We start from the raw sequence: 19,291 nt of genomic DNA on the forward strand, positions 1-19,291 counted from the left end.
GTCAGCGCAGCCCCACAAATCCTGCCATCACCAATCGCGCTAATCGCTTCCCGTCCAGCTGGGACGCACACAGGAACAGAAGCGAGACCGTTTCCCAAACCCCCTCCCAACTATTTTGTGTTACTGTCGAGTGCAGGAATCAAACTGCTAATTCGTAATCGATTATTTAAGTTCGGACGGACCAACTCTAGCAGCAGCAACTGCTCAGCTGAGTTTGTCACAAACTGTGTGTCGTGGAGCCTGTCCGCACGCAATTTAAACACATCATGCGCCGCTCTGTCGTCGAGTAAAAACCATCCCTATTACAAAAGGGAGTGCGATGGACATCGGTGGTGTACACGGTGGAGGTCTGGTGTGTAACGAGTATGCAATGGTAGCTTCAAAAGTTCCCGTCGCCCCTTTTGAAAGTTGAACCGGTGAAATGTACTTCGGTGCAGCACCACAAAACACGTTTATAAAAATGTAAATGGAATTTATATTGGAAGTTTACATAATTATCATCAGTAGGAAAGGTTTTACAGGGGTGACAATTAAATACGCGGGGGGAAACATTCACAGGACACATTACAGAATATGGTACAAATCTATTGTGTGGCTCACCAGTAACCCCCACAGCCACCATCGTCACTGACAACAATTTGAATTGGGGTGCCATGGTGGCGAGATGTTAACTACCTCGCCTGGTATACAGGTCGTTGGGTTCGATCCCGACCCTGACGCCTGTATGTGGAGTTTGCATGTCTCTATCTTCGTGGCCGCGTGGATTTTTCCCCGGTTCATCCGGTTTTTCCATCCACATTTCAGAGTCAACATGCGTTTTGAGGACTTGGCTGCTATAAATGTCCACGTGATAAGCCACTTCGTTGAGCTATCATTTGTGGCCAGGTTGCTTCTGAAAAAGAGCTGTATATTGCTCAGTGGGCCTTACCTGGTAAAATAAAAAAAAGCTTCTAGTTAAAAAATTTATACGGCCAGGGGTGGCAAAATCTCTTGGGCAATTCAAGTGCAGCGCTCAATCAAATTTTCAATTAAAAAACTTTCATTTGAACAGGAATTAAAAACCCAGGTAATGCAAGAGGGGCCAGCGACACTCGCCTCCGGCAACGGAGCCCGGCACGAGCACTCCCCAGGGGTTCTACCGCAGATTTCTAAACTCAAAAGCCCCACGGCCAACCAGCGACAGCGAAATCGGGCCGCGTGACCACGTGGCCGTGTCACCCCAGGTGACCACCCCAGATGACCACCCCAGGTGACCACCCGAAGTGAACCACTCGGTGTCTTGCCACTCGTCGCCATGTGGTAGGAGGCTCGTAGGGTCAGGAAAGGTTGGCCACCTTGCTTCATTAACTAAATGCACGTGCATCTCAAGGCGCTTGATAAACGTGAAGAAAACCAGCCCGTGCCACTCTTCTCCAGCAACTAAACTCCACAGTCAACTTAAGTTCACTCGACTGCCCTCTCCATCGGGTCTTAACACGAACATTTCAAAGTGGTGAGGCTATAGTTTAAAAACGACATCGACACCGACAAATTGCACGTAATGTTTTTGTTTTGCAGTAAAATTGATCATCCGCTTGGGGGCCTTTCACATGGTCCTTGTACGAAAAACGAACAGAGAAAAAACCCCAGGCCTCGCGCAACCGTGAGTTAAGAACCAACACTGCTACTAAGAGGTCTCAAAGACCTTGGGCAGCTTGTAAATCAAACTCAAAGTCAGGACTTCTTGAAATTCGCTCTCCTAAGCCTCATCTATATTGCAGGGTTCCGCTCCAGCCAGCCATTCCCCGCGCTTGCCGAACAAGTCACGAAGGTAAGTTACGTGACAATTTGCACGCTCGGGCGATTCGGCTTGTCGCAGTTCGAGATCGGATTGTTGACTTGTTTGTTGCCTCCAGTGTGCACCGTGCGTCTCATTCATTGCGCCTTATCTGTTCTGGTTGCATCCTTTACATTCTCTTGTATGTTTTCTTTGTTTGATCCCTTTTTGATAATAATGTTTACTTTTATACAGCGTTGTCGTTTTTGGTTCTTTCGGTAAAGTCACGTAGAAGGGAAATAATAAAATAATACAAATATAAAACAATAAAAATTCTCACGACGTTTCGACTGCAACACAAGCAATCGTCATCAGGTGTGACATCCACAATATTACGTGAACAATGGATTTCACACCTGATGATGATTGCTTGTGTTGCAGTCGAAACGTCGTGAGAATTTTTATTGTGTTATATTTTTATTATTTTATTATTTCCCTTCTATGTGACTTTACCGAAAGAACCAAGAATATGAATCCCTCCAGTCACGAAAGCTTTAAATCAAAATTTAGCGTTGTCGTTGTTCATGCAAAGTGCATCTCACAGTCAGGGCTGGCCCGAGACCAGCTGCTAGCAACTGGCGCCAGAGGCGAACTGCAATCGGCACCCCTCAGCCCCAAGGGCAGATCTAGGCTGAGGTTTTTGGTTAACTGGGAAACATTTTGCCCCTATTTTCCGTTTAATGTTTTTTTTAAGCGTATTTGTTTTTAAACAGAGGCATAATTATTCAGTTTGTCCGTCTGTACAACTCTCCAACCCAATACATTCTCAGAAATGTTGAGAAATTAATTATGATTAATATTCCCTCTGTACGTGTGTAGTGACATAAGAAGGGAGGGGCTGCTGTAGGCTCTGGGTTCCCAGGTGGGTCCAGACGCGTAAGCCTCTGGGCGCCAAGCACTGGGTTCCCAGGGGATCCAGACGCTTTTAAGCCTTTGGGCGCCAGGCGTTGGGTTCCCAGGCGCTTAAGCCTTTTTGGCGCCGCCAACGGGGGGGGGGGCTGTGTGTGCTCTGTGGGATGTCTGGTGGCGCACAAGACCCACCCCTCGTCGGACCAGGCATAAAAGGAGAGCTCCCTGGACGATCGGCCCAGTTGTAACTCAAGACCCAAGACCCACGACCAGCCATCTGAAGACCCTGGGATGCTGTGAGAGCCAGCGCTGGGACTCTGGAACTCCCGACGCTACGACCTTGTGAGGGCGAGTCCAGAGCGTAGCCAGAGTAGAGTATCTAGGCTGTGTACCTAGGCTGTAACAGAGTATCAGGACTGTTGGAGTGTTGTATTGTAATAAAGAAGTTACATCTACAAGTGTCTCCGGAACCCATTACATTTGGCGTCAGAGGTGGCAATGGAGACAAGAAGTAAGCCACGTACCTTCAGTCCTGACGGCGATGTTGAGGAGCAAGCGGCGACGGGGCAGCCAACTCGGGCCGACAACAACGCCGCACCACCGGCTGAGCAGGCGTCCACCACACCTGCCGATCCTCCTCCAGCGTCGGGAGCAGCAATGGAGGAAACGCTGCTTCGCCTCACCGAGCTGCTCCACGCCACCGTCTCCATCCTGGACGACATGCGTCGCTCACAGGCGGAGGCAGGAGGGAGAGAGGCGGCGCAGCGACCGCGCCATCCCGCCGGCTCCAACACAAACACATCCGGGTGTGTCGTCACTTCTGCGGGGGGAGCAGTGGCCGCTGGGAGCGACGTCACTTCCGGGCCCAGCGTGGGCCATCCCGATGACGCCGCGTCATCAGCGCTGCGTCCCTCACCGCCTGGTGACAGCTGTTTGCAACCCAGCAACGCCGCGTCGTCAGCGCTGCGTCCCTCACCGCCGGGTGACAGCTGTTTGCAACCGCCGAGTGAGAGCGCTGCGAACGCGCAGCCAGCTTCAGCCGGGTTGCCAGGCAACGGAAGCTTGGCTCACGTCCAACAACGCCTGCCAGCACTCAAGGCATTTTCTTCAGAGGGGGGTGAGTGGGCAGCGTTCGAACGCCGGTTCGTCTCTCTTATAGAGACGTCCGGCTGGTCGGAGTATGAAGCGCTCCAGGGCCTCCCGGCCATGCTCGACGACGACTCCCTCGCAGCACTCCTTGCTGTGCCACGCGCGAAACGTGCCACGCTCACGGATGCCCTTCATCAGATGCGGCTGATTTATGGACCCCCATCCGAAGCACGTCACCGCTTCGATGCGAGGAGGAAGAAGGCCTCCGAGTCGGCGATGGGGTACCGCAGCGCGCTGCTGGCCATGGCGAAGGTTGCCTACCCTCGCATGGATGAAGACGCTGTGGAGTCACTCGTGCTGCAGAAGCTCATGAGCTTGGCCCGCCAGCTTCGAGTTGCCATGCCGACAGCCGACGACGACGACGACTTCACGTCGCTACGTGCTGCCAGGTGCATCCAAGCACACCTACATTGCGATGAGGACACGACCATCGCCGCCTGCGCAGGCCCACCTGATGCACAAGCCTATGACGTGCATTCGGGGCCTCATCAGGCCTTCGCAGCAACAGAAAATCGCGGATCGTCCAACTGGCGATCCCAGCGAGATCACCACCAGCGGGACCGGCCAACCTCGCGCCAGGACGGAGCGTCCATCGTCTGCCACAACTGTGGCCTTCGGGGCCATGTGGCGTCCGGCTGCCGGGTCCCCCGACGCCGGACTTCAGGACCTCCGGCGCCTCGGCCACCACCTTATCCTCGGCATACCCAGGCGAGTCACGACACCTCGCACTCTCGGCCCCCACTTACAACAAGCACGCACCCTCACACCACACAGGGGGGTCATGCTTCGGAGGAGGGGGATTCGGGCCCATCATTGAACAACCGGGCACTCGGACCGGGTCAATGGTCCGAGTTGGCCCATAGGGTCGTTGCCGCTGCGGCAGGGTCCTCTGCCGTAGTGGGTTCCATCGAGGGCGTTGATGTTCGTATGTTGATCGATACGGGTGCGTCGGCGACCATCATTTCAGACATAATTTATAACATTTTGCCCGATACATGCCGTCCCTTGCAGCCAGTTGATGTGCCATGCTATGCCGCAAATGGGGGTTCGTTGGGCATCACCGGACGGATCAATGCTCAGATCCGCATTGCTGACGTCCAATTAGTTGGGCCCATTTTGGTCTCATCAACCCTCGCCGTTCCGTGCCTCCTCGGAACAGATTTCTTGGGGAAGATGCCCATTAAAATTCTCATTAACAAAGGGTGTATTGAGCTCCCCTCCGGCCGACGCATGGCCTTCCTACCCACACCCACTCGGTTGCACTCCGCATCTATGACGGTGCAGGCGTTGGCGGCGTGCACAATTCACATTCCTCCTGGCTCTCAGATGTTAGTTCCCCTCCGGTTTCGTAAACCCCTTGATTACGACGCGTTCATGGGGGGTGCTGTGATCGGGCCTTCGCGTTCAGCTGAGCGGGTGCCGGACCTCGTGTGTGCACAAACGCTCGTGCGAAGCGACCACGACCCCTTTATCCAGGTCCTTAACGCGGGATTGGAAACGGCCGTTATCTGTCAGGGAATGGTGCTTGCTCACGCGACGCCAGCCCCGCCAGAAGATGTGATCGTGGGTCACGTAGGGGGCGAGTTCTCTTCCGTTGCCAAGCCAGGTCCTGACACAGGATGGCTCGACGCGCTTTGCTCCACTTCTGCCGATTTGTCACCATTACAGCATGCTAAATTACGCACGCTGCTGAGCGATTTCGCCGACGTTTTCAGTCAAAGCAAATTCGACATTGGCTGCACTAAATTGCTAAGCCACCACATCGACACGGGTGATGCCGCTCCAATTCGTCAAAACCCATTCCGGTTGAGCCCGGCCGAAAAAGAACATGTACGGGTGGCCGTCAACGATATGTTGGCGGCCGATGTCATTGCGCCATCAAATAGCCCATGGGGGGCGCCGATCGTTCTTGTTAAGAAGCACGACGGGAGCCTCCGCTTTTGTGTTGACTTCAGGAAACTTAATAAGATTTCTGTGGCCGACGCCTACCCGCTTCCCAGGATGGACGAGTCGCTCGATGCCTTAGCAGGTGCGCATTACTTCTCCACCTTGGATCTCCTCTCGGGGTTTTGGCAGCTACCCCTTGATGACGCATCCAAACCAAAGACGGCCTTTCGCACGCCGCAGGGACTGTTCCAATTCAACAGACTTCCCATGGGTCTTCACTCGGCCCCGGCGACGTTCCAGCGCCTGATGGAGCTGGTCCTCGCTGGGCTTCAGTGGGATTCTTGCCTAATCTACCTCGACGATGTAATCGTGTTCAGCAAAACTTTTGATGAACACCTCACGCGATTGAAGGCAGTTTTCTTTAAAATGCGAACGGCTAACCTCAAATTCAAACCGCAAAAGTGCCACCTCATGAGGGATTCGGTTCGTTATTTGGGCCATATTGTCAGCCGCTCGGGAATTGCCACGGACCCCGAAAAGACAAATTGTGTGCGCTCATGGCCAACTCCTACCTCTGTTGGGGAGGTGCGGAGTTTTATCGGCTTCGCCTCATATTATCGACGATTTGTTGCGGGATTCGCATCCATCGCGAAGCCCCTCCACGCATTGACGGCCAAAGGGGTCAAATTCCGCTGGGGAGAGTTAGAACAGGCATCTTTCAATGCCGTCCGAAAAGCACTGGTCGATGCTCCTACCCTGTCTTATCCAGATTTTACCACTCCGTTCATTCTGGATACAGACGCCAGCAACACCGGAATTGGAGGGGTGCTGTCGCAAATTGTCAATGGAGTGGAGCGCGTCGTCGCCTATGGCAGCAGGGTGCTGTCGCCCGCGGAGCAACGTTACTGCGTGACGCGCCGCGAATTGCTTGCTATCGTTTTTTTCATAAAGCAGTACAGGCCATACGTGTATGGCAGGCATTTCACAGTACGCTCCGACCATGCGGCGCTACAATACGCCTTGCGAGTGGACCAACCATCTGGACAGCTCTCGCGTTGGCTCGAGATCCTCCAGGACTTTGCGTTCACTGTCATTTACCGCAAGGGGATTCAACACGGGAACGCCGACGGGTTGTCGCGGCTGCCGAACAATGGGCGCTGTGCTTGTTTTTTGGGTGCGGGGCGTTGTAGGCAGCCTGACGGGGTACCGCCCCCATCCCTTGCGGCCGCGGCCGGGGATGGGGTCGGGGACCACGGGGCTCCCTCCACGCAAGTTCCGCAGGACGCATTGCTGGGCCTCGGGTTGTACGACTGGGGACGTCTTCAGATGGAAGACGTCTCCCTCCTCAAATTGAGACGCCGCGCTAGGGATGCCGAGGGTCACAGGGGGCAGGGGGGCCCCGTATCATATGTCATCCGGGAAGGCGTCCTCATGCATTGGGATGGGGGGTCCCAATCCCACACATTGGTGGTGCCCACCTCCCTGCGGGGGCGACTTGTGTGGGAAACCCACAGTCGCCTCTTGCACTTGGGTGTTCAGAAAACACTAGCTAAAATCCAATTGGAATTTTTCTGGCCGGGCATGGCAAACGATGTGGCTGACCTTGTGCAAGGTTGCACAGAATGTGCACGGCGGAAACCACCTGCTAGGCCGTCCTGCCCGCCGCTCCAATCCATTAAAGTTTCCCGGGTCAATGAGATCGTCGCATTGGATATTTTGGGTCCGTTTCCCGCTACTCCTCGGGGTAGTAAGTACCTTTTGGTTGGGGTCGAATATTTTACCCGATGGGCCATGGCCTGGCCACTCCCCAACCAGTCTGCAGCAGCCATTACGGAGGCCTTTTTCCAGGGCTACGTCCTGGACAAGGGTGCTCCCGAACGCCTGCTGACCGACCAAGGGAAAAATTTCTCTTCCACGCTGTTGCGGGATGTGTGCAACCTGCTAGGGACACACAAAATTCGCACCTCGCCATATCACCCCCAGACTGACGGTATGGTCGAGCGATTACATAGGACACTTACCTCCATGCTAAGCCACCAGGTGTCTGAGTCACAGACTGATTGGGATCTCCACATACCTGGTGTCTTGGCCGCCTATAGAATGGCGCCCCATGCTGCCACCGGGTACTCGCCATTCTATCTTATGTATGGTAGGGAGGTTTGCCCCCCAATCGACGTACAATTGCACATTAAACAGCCCGCACCTAAGGCTAAGATTGCCGACCACATCCGTGCTAATGTGCGTCGTCTCATGGATGCCCGGGAGGCTGCTCAAAATAACTCAGAAGCCCGTCAGCTTGCCAACGAGCGGTTGCGGAATCTCCGCACATCCCGCCACGTTTGGGTGGAAGGGGACCGCGCCTGGCTCCACTGCCCGCAGGTACCATTGGCTACTTCCTCAAAACTGCTTAAGCCTTGGAGAGGCCCGGTTGTTATTATTCGCGTTCTCCGCCCGCAGTGTGTCAGGATCCAGCATGGCAAGCGACGTTGGTTCGTGCACCCGTCACGTCTAAAACCTTACATTCAACCCTACACACCTCCTTCACTTCTCCGGGGCCGAGAGCGCGACATGTCTGACGAGCCGCGCCGCGATGATGCTGCTTCTAACTCTCGGGCAGGTCCCGCTGACCCGCCCTCAGGTGCCTTGGGAATGAAATCCGCCACGGCCGACCAAGCGGGAACAAGCTTGCCCGCGGGATCAGCGACCCAGGACACAAGCGCAACAGCGGGTCGTCGGTCCCCTCCCGCCTCCGTCGCGACCGATGGACCTGCCACTCGGACTCGCTCAAAACTCAAACGATTTTCATGACCCCCGCCCACGAACTCTCGTCCCAACGCGACGCCACTCACTTTGCCATCATGTATAGTGGGCGATTGGGGCGTGCGTTCATCCTGCATATATGTGTTTATACAGTGTTGTTCTGCATCGGTGACCACAGGAGGGGGAGAGGCGCTTTCTTCTCATTTTTTTTTCTTGATTGTCACACACTCATTCTGATGGTTAACAAATAATTTCTTGTACAATTGTATTTTTTTTTGACAGCCGGGTCGGCTGGAGGCTACGTAGAGGGGGGTAATGTAGTGACATAAGAAGGGAGGGGCTGCTGTAGGCTCTGGGTTCCCAGGTGGGTCCAGACGCGTAAGCCTCTGGGCGCCAGGCACTGGGTTCCCAGGGGATCCAGACGCTTTTAAGCCTTTGGGCGCCAGGCGTTGGGTTCCCAGGCGCTTAAGCCTTTTTGGCGCCGCCAACGGGGGGGGGGGCTGTGTGTGCTCTGTGGGATGTCTGGTGGCGCACAAGACCCACCCCTCGTCGGACCAGGCATAAAAGGAGAGCTCCCTGGACGATCGGCCCAGTTGTAACTCAAGACCCAAGACCCACGACCAGCCATCTGAAGACCCTGGGATGCTGTGAGAGCCAGCGCTGGGACTCTGGAACTCCCGACGCTACGACCTTGTGAGGGCGAGTCCAGAGCGTAGCCAGAGTAGAGTATCTAGGCTGTGTACCTAGGCTGTAACAGAGTATCAGGACTGTTGGAGTGTTGTATTGTAATAAAGAAGTTACATCTACAAGTGTCTCCGGAACCCATTACACGTGCATGGGGAATTTAAATATTGACATCTTCGTGATTTTGTTGTTGTATTTTTTTCCCCTCGGAATTCGCGCCCCACTTAACTTGGCGCCTTAGGCAACCGCCCTCGTTCGCCTACATGGACGGCTCAGGCCGCTCCTGCTCACCATCGCTGAGGAACCACGGAAAAGCTGGAGGGCAGTAGCCAGGTGGTGAGCTGGCACAATTGCTCAATCTCTGAAGTCCCCTCAATATTCAGATGTTTTCAGCACATTAATGAGCGTTCACATATGCGGGAAGAAAGCGGAGCGCCCAGAGAAAGCCTCCGCCACGCGAGGGGGTACCCCCCCCCACGTCCCGTCCCATACATAAGGGACGGACGATGTTATTCCACATTTGCTCTACCGCCTTCCGGCGAGCCAGGGTATGGCACCTCTGCTCGACGGCCACGGGAAGGGGGTTTCACGATTCGTGTGATCCACCAACCTGCACTGCGTCCACGGAGCTCGATCACCGCCCCCCGCCCTCTCACCTGTGCCGACTGCACTCCGCTTCGTCCGTCTCATTTGCACTGCACGTACTATCCATCTCATGTTTGTTGTTTTATTTGTACGTTCTTCTTTTGTGCTGCCCAGTAATCGATATCGGATTGTTTTATTCACCTTTGATGGTTAAAAAGGAGGAAAAAAATCGCATGTATAAATCAGCACGTATTGAGAACAACCCATATGAACCTCATGGCGGTACCCCGGCTCTCGCATAATGTCCGTGATGCAGTCATTTTTAGTCTGTTGATGGTCGGCGATGCGGCAATCGACTCATCTCGACGAGCTGTACACGATGCACCACCACGGTGCGTACGAGCGCTCAGGGTTTCAGCGCTATCGTCCTCGCTGCGTTTCGACATCGCGGAGTGACACTGATTTCAGATTGATTGATACCCCAGTCGCGGAGTTAAGTACACCCCTGGAAAAAATTGTGTCCCATAAATAAAATATTTAATTATTTGGTACCCCAGGTTACCGCCATGAGGATCATATCTCTCACGCCTACACACAATTTGGGCGCGCATGGCCGGCGTGAGCATCGACGTGAACCACCCCGCTACGTACCTCGAGTGCTTTCGAGTGCAACGATAGTGATCTCTTTTGGGCGACCAGGTGTCTCCGGGCTCACAGCGCCCACTTTAGAGCAAACGAGGTCAGGCGGCAAACTGATTTTAAAGACCGGGTTCTCTAGTGCAGGAAGTAGGAGGTACGTCTTAACCCGTGTCACCCAATTTCCTTTCACAGCCCTCTTGTCGATCCACTTTTGTATCAATGCCCCCTCCCCCCCCTCATGGTGTCATTGGTCACGGGTGAAGTGTGCGTGACCATACTTCACCACGCGCTGGTCAATGCGGGGGGGGGGGGGGGAGAACCGCTTAGAATATCACGGTCGAAGTGCAATGCGCAGCAGACCCGCTACACGTCGCCGCTCCAAAAAATTATTGCAGAAAATAAATATCCTTATCCCCCTTTTCACGTAATTTGAACAAAACTCATTTTTTTCGACCAAAAAAATGAGATTGTAAAATACGACGACAAAAATGCTGTGCGGTAACCTTCACGATATGATAAAAAAAATCATCTGGCAGTGTGACCCCAAGTGAAATTATATAAGTAATCTCTTTAAGAAGAATAGTAGCCATGAAAACAAACGGCCGAAACAGACGAGACAGCACATGCATGCAAGGCAGCCGTGTGTACGTTCCCTGCATCACACACACACATGTACGGGAAGGGCCACTGGGAATGAAAAGCCAGACCGTGAGCTTCTAGCGAGGGAAACAACGCATAGGATTTCACGTCTAGCGAGCCGAATCGCCCCCTCCACCCCCACCACCCCGTAGGGACGCGGTTTGTCGGATCGTACCACGGCGTCATACCGAATGTGCGGCACGACCTGAAAACGCGCTGCCGACGGAAAACACGAGGGAGGTAGAAATGACGACGAGCCGATTCGGCACGCTTCACCTTGCCGCCGGTGGCACCGCCGTCGTCGCTCAGGCGAGGAACAACGCGAAGGCGTACAGCGGCAGCAGGAGGTTGTCGATCTGCGCCGTGAAGGCCTCGAGGAGGGCCGCGAGCGTAACGCACACGAGCACCGACGCGTACTCCGACCCGAGCCGCACGGCGCCGTCCGCCACCGCCACCACGGCCAGCACCATCACCTGCGCGAACACCGACGCCGCCGTCCCCTCCACCGTCTTGCTCGTGCCGGGCCAGCGGCAGCATCCGAGGCCCGAGCCGAACACCGAAGCGACCGCGTCGCCCACGCCCAGCGCCAGCACGCCGGCGTACGGCGCCAGCGACGGGAGGCCGACGGCCGCGCCGGCCAGGGGGCAGCAGGCGGGCCACGAGAGCCACAGGGGCAGCGCCATGCCGAGCAGCAGGTAGATGTGGGTGAGGACGAGCGGGCCCGAGTCGCGCTCGTCCACCAGCGCCGGCAGCGACGCGCGCAGGATCCCGCCCAGCGGCCGCACGTCGAAGGCCCGAGCGTACTCGAGGCCCAGGAACGCCGCCGCCGCCGCCACGGACGCGAGGTGCAGCAGGGCGCGGTCGCGCGCCAGGCCCGGCAGGAAGGCGGCCACGGCGAACGCGTGGAAGGCCTTGCGCGCCGCCGTGCGGGGCAGGGCGCCGCCCGCGGGCCACGCCGCGCCGCCCAGCGCCGCCGCGAGCGCCACGGCGCCCGCCAGCAGGAAGGCCCAGTAGGCGATCGTGTAGCGGCGGTCGCGCGGCCGGCTCAGGAAGTCGGCGAGCCAGAGCAAGGGGTCCGAGTGGAACAGGTGCTGCAGCCAGGGCAGCAGGATGCCGAGCGCGAACACCAGGCACAGGCCGTAGAAGTAGACGGCGCGCGCCAGGTGGTTCGACGTCATGAAGCGGAAGAGGAGGCCGAAGATGGCGCCGGCGACCACGGCGCCGGCGCTCACCACGAGCAGCACGCTCGTCAGCTCATCCCGCTTGGCGCCGCCGCCCGAGGCCACCGTCCACGTCGCCAGGCAGTGCGCCAGCGCGCCCAGCCCCTCGGCGACCACCAGCGCCTCGCCCAGCGACAGGCTGCCGGGCAGCGCCACCAAGAGCAGGAGCAGGAAGGCGGCCGATGCCAGGAGGAGGCCGGCGATCGCGGCGGCGCCGTCGGCGCCGGCGCCGCCGCGCAGCGCGTGGACCGCCAGGGCGGTGGTGGCGACGTAGACGGCGCAAGTCCGACGCGGGAGCGGCCGTGTGAGCAGCAGCCCCACCAGCGAGGCGAGCGACAGCAGCAGCGACGATGAGAGCGCCGCCGATACCGCCGCCGCCTTGGCGGCCGTGCCGGCGCAGCGGTGGGCCAGCGCCGCGGCGACGAGCGGGACGGCCAGGCCGCCCGCCAGCAGGCCGCACGCCGAGGCCGAGCCGGGCCGGAAGGCGGCGCCGAGCGTCGGGGAGGCGCCGATGAGGCGGCCCCACTTGGGCTGCGTGTAGAAGGTCTGCACGGCGAGGAGGAGCAGCGAGGCCGTGAGCGGCCCCCACGAGGCCAGGTGCAGGCGGCAGACGCACGCCACCACCACCACCGCCTCCAGAGCCGCCGCCACCGACGACGACGACATGGCTTACGGCGGCGCGAGAGTGGGAGGGCTCAGGCGTGCTTCAGAACGGACGCCTGGACAAATCGTACTGCGGGGGTGAGCGCCGTGCGTGTGCGTGGATTAGAGTGGATACTTCGTGCTTAGTCTGTCCCGTGCCACTGACGCGCCAAGCGACCCAATGCCTCCACTTCTTACGGTCTTGGTGCCAGCCGATCCCTGATATAAATTCAAGATGAGTCACTGCTTGGAACCGAGCTACGTGAAGACGTCTGTGCTGTTTGTGTATAAACTATTCGCTCAATGACAAACGTTGTACAATACAATGTACCTCAAACACTTGAACAATGTTTCTCGGCTATGTGTGCTGCCTGTATTGGGTGCACGTATTACGTGAACAATGCATGTCAACTATGTCCACTGCAATGGGTGTGTGAACTGCGTCGATAACGTATTTCAACAATGGATCTTGCCCGTGTATTGAATACACCGCGCGGTCAGTGCATCCGCGCTAGGTAGCTTGCGTGTGCACCGTGTGAACCGCATTAACAGGTGTATCTGTGCAACATAGCCTCCTTGTTGTACTCTCTCCGTGAGCTGCGCCAATCTGCCCTCGATTAACGGTGCTCTCTATCCCCGAGCTGCGTGTTCCGTGGGATGGCGAGAAGTGCAGGGGCTCGGAGCAGCGTGGCGGAACGGGGCTTCGGGTCAGCGATCCGCCCCACCCTGCGTCGTCGAACACACACATGGACCCCCCCCCCGCTCGGGTTACGATCGCGCGTCGCCGATGAGCGGGCGTCCTGCAAAATCTCGGCGGCACAGCAGCGGCACAACGGCACAGCGGCACAGCAGCTCGCACGCACGGTGCTCTGAACGTGGCGAACCGCGTTTTTTTATATCTGGCCACGGCTAACGTCGGCAGCGGCTGTGATATCTAAACCAGTCCTGGGTGGGACCCCTTCACCCATCCGCATTCTTAATTCAGCTAGGTGAAGTATGGGGTAACGACCACCATGACCAACACAGCACGGAGGCGGATTTGTTCCAGCAGTGGATTGACAAAGCCTGCTATGTGTTAAAGTGTGTATATAAATGTTTTTGAAAGGGGTGATGCAGGTCATCAATTTTTTTCAGGGATAAAACTTTTTTTTTAATAAAAGCTAAATTCAACTACGACTCCTCCCTCCCAATGTTTGACCCAGATGACAACATCGACTTTGCTTGCTCAGCAGCCCCAAGGACCCAGTGTGACTTGATAACGCACGAGTCATTCTAGTGGCGATGATAATGATGCTTGTATGGCAAAATAGCAAAATTGTACAGCCCAGTTGATATCCTGTCTGGGGATGGGGAGTGACTGGAGAATGAGTAACAGTGGAAGGGTGGAACAGTCGTTCCGAACACGTGGTTTTCATTACCCATGTCGTTATCGCTGTTAGTTACTGCTTACGTGTCTTTTTGGCCAATGGGGTGACCCTTTCAATGCATGCGCTGTGTGCACATTGTTCCCATTAGTGTGAAATACCGACGGCATGTTTGCTATTTAGTTTGTTAACAATCATCAATGGCAATTTAATGTTTTTGCACAGATGGGCCTCTGGGGGGAGGAGTGGTGGCACAGCGGTTAGCGCACTGCACTATGAACCTGGCCACCTGAGTTAGATTCCAGGCGAACATCACTGGCGGGCATCACATCAACCTTTCCTGCCTCCACCATCCCCTTCAATAACTCACTTTCATCCATCATTAGATTAACAAAGCACTGTAAACTGGCATTACTTAGTCATCGAAGGTAGCACGAATGAACATTACTACACTCAACTGTGGACAGCACGCACACACTGCTATACAAGTGGCGTGAATGTAACCGACTTGCTATACTGTACTCTGTATAGGCATCTCTGCTTTGCCCTGCACGCACATGGCGGCCAAGTGGCGGTGGCGATGATCCCGACCCTGACGCCTGCTGCTGTGTATTTGGAGTTTGCGGTGTCTCTCTCTCTCCCCGTGGTCGCGTGGATTTTCCTCCAAGTCCTCCAGTTTTTCTCTCCGTATTTAGAATGAAAATCACGCGTTTAGAGCATTTGGCTGCTATACATTTCCACGAAATAAGCCACTCCGTTGAGTTATCATTTGTGATAACCAGGTCGCTTCTGCAAAATATTTCAGTGGGCCTTCCTTGTTTTTTTAAGTCAATACACGTGAACGCCATACCTGTCAACCCCTTATCAGTACCGACCACATTACAGACCAATTCAGATCTTATTGATCACCCCGTGCCCTTATAAATCTCAAAGTTCCTCCTACAAAGTCCCATCACAAACGAGAAACACAAACAAATAGACAAACAAAATGTGCCCGTATTGAAACGGCTGTACGCCGTATGGACCTGAAAACTCAATTTCCCCTGTACAGGAATACGGGCCTCCCTTGACCGTGCAGGCCGTGCTGGTTATTGACCCGATACTTCGCCGTGAAGGTCAGGTGCGGGGTCGAAGGCGCCGCTGAGCCCATACGTGCGCTGGAATCATAGAAGTACATTGCAACAATGGGTTTTGCTGCGCTTACCCTCCTCGCTTTGCCCAACCAGGCACCCCAGCGGCTCCCTTCCGCGTACTCTAAGAGCAACTTGTCTTTTTGTGTGCGTCAATAACACCGCCTTCGAAGCCCTGTTCAAAACATGCGAGACGTTTGTCGTAAGGCAACAGTTATTGTTGTGTTTAGAAGTCGCCACTAGAGTGCTTGTTAAGATGGGCCATCGTCCGAAACGTCGCCTATATTTTTTTCCATAATAGAAGTTTGTTTTTGGGTTAGATCGCGTAAATGTGTGTCGTTAAACCCGCCACCACCCGACACAACCAACTAGTAAGGTTTGTCACGTAAACAGAACATACCAATTCTTTGGTTTTTTTCGGTAAAGTCACGTATAAAAATAAAATAATAAATTAAATAATAGCATACGACGTTTCGATTACAACACAAGCAATCATCATCAGGTATAATGAAATAGCGACATAGAATATAACCAGAAAACTATAGACAGACATATAAGCAGACAGATATCACCAAGATACATAGAGAGAGCAACCCAGGTACAGAGAGAGGTGATCGTCTCTGTGGGGTGGCCTTAAATTGACAGAGGGGGGCGGAGGCAGAGAGAGGGAGGGGGTAGGGAAAACATTTACATGTCAATGAGTACGAAGGGAGGGGAGTAAGGTAAGCAGGCTTAGAGGTAAGCAGGCTTAGAGGGAGCCTGCTTACCTGCTTACCTTACTCCCCTCCCTTCGTACTCATTGACATGTAAATGTTTTCCCTACCCCCTCCCTCTCTGCCTCCGCCCCCCTCTGTCTATTTAAGGCCACCCCACAGAGACGATCACCTCTCTCTGTACCTGGGTTGCTCTCTCTATGTATCTTGGTGATATCTGTCTGCTTATATGTCTGTCTATAGTTTTCTGGTTATATTCTATGTCGCTATTTCATTATACCTGATGATGATTGCTTGTGTTGCAATCGAAACGTCGTATGCTATTATTTAATTTATTATTTTATTTTTATACGTGACTTTACCGAAAAAACCAAAGAATAATTCCTGCAGTCACGAAAGCTCCAAAATTAAGATAGAACATACCAATTCATCTCTAGTACATGCCAATTCGTTATTAGTACATGCCAATTCGTTACGAATTCGTTACGAATTGGCATGTTTTGTTTACGCGACAAAGCTTAAGAGTTGGCTTTGTCGGGTGGTGGTGGGTTTAACGACACATATTTACGCGATCTAACTCGGACCCCAAAAAAACTCTATTATGGCTAATATTGTTCGCGAAAGCCTACGAGTTAAACGGACTAACATATACAGTAAATGTGTTGTGTGAGTACTTTTGTTACGACCGCACAAGTCGCGTTTAATGTGTTTGCCTGTTGCAACCACTGCCAACGGAGCACCACCACCAACACCACCACCACCACCAACAAAACACCACCACCAACAACACCACCAACAACAACACCACCAACACACCACCACCACCAACAACAAAACCAACACCACCAACAACAAAACACCACCACCAACACCACCACCAACACCACCACCAACAACACCACCAACAACACCACCAACACCACCACCACCAACACCACCACCAACAAAACACCACCACCAACAACACACCACCACCAACACCACCAACACACCACCACCACCAACAACAAAACCAATACCACCACCACCAACAACAAAACACCACCACCAACAACACCACCAACAACAACACCACCAACACACCACCACCACCAACAACAAAACCAACACCACCACCACCAACAACAAAACACCACCACCAACACCACCACCAACACCACCACCAACAACACCACCAACAACACCACCAACACCACCACCACCAACACCACCACCAACAAAACACCACCACCAACAACACACCACCACCAACACCACCAACACACCACCACCACCAACAACAAAACCAATACCACCACCACCAACAACAAAACACCACCACCAACACCACCACCACCAACAACACCACCAACACCACCACCACCAACAAAACACCACCACCAACACCAACAACACCACCACCAATGAATCTCTGATGTGTGCACGGCGGTCAGGTCACCCCGGCACAGGCTCGAACATTCTCCCTCCGAGCTTCGGAGAGATCGAGATGGGGGGGGGGGGATGGTGATTCGGTCACGGGCCGTGCCTTGATTCCAGCGAATAAACAATAAAGAAATCAATTGAACTTCGCATGATGTATTCATTAGCTCGTTCAGGAACCACCCGGCGGCCTTGACACCAACCAAACCACCGTCGTCATTGCCTCGCCTCGTCAGCGCAGCCAACACCGACGGCACAAGGCGATCGATTTGGCAGTCTAATTAAGCTCGCATTACACCAATTAAGGACGTCGTTTGGGTCGAGTGAGCATCGCCGTTCATCTTCGGGCCTACACGCGCTCACAGACCAATACCCCTCGACATTCGCCACCAAGTGACAGTCACGTCACCTAACGGCGCCCGTGCCAGGCTAGGTGCACTTTGAGGCCACGTGAAGTATCTTTGTAGGCTCGCTGACAGGCAGGAAGGTCTCGGGACAGACCCTGCAGGTGCCATGGGTCGGCTGACTGAGAAGACCGGTAGATGCACCCGCACCAGCTGCAGCCCCCGTAACACACAACACACACATCAGCTCGCGTTGACACACACGCAGCGCGCAGCGCAACGCATCAGACCCGCGGGCTTACGCGGAACGTGCTGCTGGGAGATGGTGAGAGACGAGCTTGTTGTTGTTGTTGTAGAGGTTGTTGTTGTTGTTGTAGAGGTTGTTGTTGTAGTGGTGGTTGTTGTTGCTGCTGCTGGATGACAGACGCCAGTGATGCTGAGAGGTCAGAGTGTCACGGGGGGTGGGGTGTGGGGGCACGTGGCTACGGCGAGCGAGACGGACCCCCGCGTCGCCCCGACAGCCGCACGTGTTTCGCGTTTCGGTTTTCTTTTAAATCGCAGAAACCCAAACGCTATACAATTCGTACGACGGAATTGAACACTCGCCGACAACGAGAGAGCGACAAGAATAAACTCAGCTACAACCCCTTCGCACGTCCGCAACGTGAAGTAGAACATTATGTATCGCACAGCCCGTGGAGGCGATCACGGCCGTCTGGGAGTGCAAACGCCGGTGCGTGTTGGAGAGTAAACACACAACATTTACACTTCCAGTAACGACGATTCGTCGGTAATTACAACCAGCATCGTCAGGCGGACAAAAATCAACCTCTTATGGATAATATCGGTGGCGAAAGCCTCTACGTGTTAAACTGACGTACGCTTTCGCGACCAATATAAAAAAAAAAGGTTGTATCGTTAGATAGTAAATATATAATTGTGTCGTTAAAGCCGCCACCACCCGACACAGCCAACTAGTAAGGTTTGTGAGGTAAACAGAACGTGCCAATTCGTCACTAGTACAGCACTAGTGTATAGTGTAGTGTATAGTGTACTATACTAGTACAGCACTAGTGTATAGTGTAGTGTATAGTGTAGTATACTAGTACATCACTAGTGTGTATTGTATAATAGTGTAGTGTATAGTGTAGTATACTAGTACAGCACTAGTGTGTAGTGTATAGTGCAGTGTATAGTGTACTATACTAGTACAGCACTAGTGTATAGTGTAGTGTATAATAGTGTAGTGTATAGTGTACTATACTAGTACAGCACTAGTGTGTAGTGTATAGTGTAGTGTATAGTGTACTATACTAGTACAGCACTAGTGTATAGTGTACTATACTAATACAGCACTAGTGTGTCGTGTAGTGTATAGCAGAGGTGTGGACTCGAGTCATGTGACTTGGACTCGAGTCAGACTCGAGTCATGAATTTGATGACTTCAGACT

The 19,291-nt window shown here is 54.2% G+C and overlaps 2 protein-coding genes across 3 annotated transcripts; one reads left to right on the plus strand and one right to left on the minus strand.

Moving 5' to 3' along the window:
- Window positions 1–3,603: 3,603 nt before the first annotated feature.
- On the plus strand, window positions 3,604–9,945 carry LOC133354577 (uncharacterized). The gene is made up of 2 exons (XM_061571519.1): window positions 3,604–4,522; window positions 8,340–9,945. The coding sequence occupies exons 1-2, from the start codon at window positions 3,872–3,874 to the stop codon at window positions 8,352–8,354; spliced, it is 666 nt and encodes a 221-aa protein (XP_061427503.1). The 5' UTR covers window positions 3,604–3,871; the 3' UTR covers window positions 8,355–9,945.
- Window positions 9,946–10,049: 104 nt separating this feature from the next.
- DOLK (dolichol kinase) lies at window positions 10,050–18,284 on the minus strand. Of its 2 annotated transcripts, XM_061571518.1 has the most exons (3): window positions 18,143–18,284; window positions 15,439–15,539; window positions 10,050–13,596 (listed from the first exon to the last, which is right to left on the minus strand). In XM_061571518.1, exon 3 carries the CDS (start codon window positions 12,892–12,894, stop codon window positions 11,314–11,316), a length of 1,581 nt encoding a protein of 526 aa, XP_061427502.1. In that variant the 5' UTR covers window positions 12,895–13,596; window positions 15,439–15,539; window positions 18,143–18,284; the 3' UTR covers window positions 10,050–11,313. The 2 variants fall into 2 exon arrangements, with proteins under 2 accessions (XP_061427502.1, XP_061427501.1); XM_061571517.1 differs by lacking the exon at window positions 15,439–15,539.
- Between the last annotated feature and the right edge of the window lie 1,007 nt (window positions 18,285–19,291).

The sequence above is a fragment of the Lethenteron reissneri genome, chromosome 48 (assembly GCF_015708825.2).
Source record: "Lethenteron reissneri isolate LAM-NWPU_2019-01 chromosome 48, ASM1570882v1, whole genome shotgun sequence".
In the NCBI taxonomy this organism is placed as follows: domain Eukaryota; kingdom Metazoa; phylum Chordata; class Hyperoartia; order Petromyzontiformes; family Petromyzontidae; genus Lethenteron; species Lethenteron reissneri.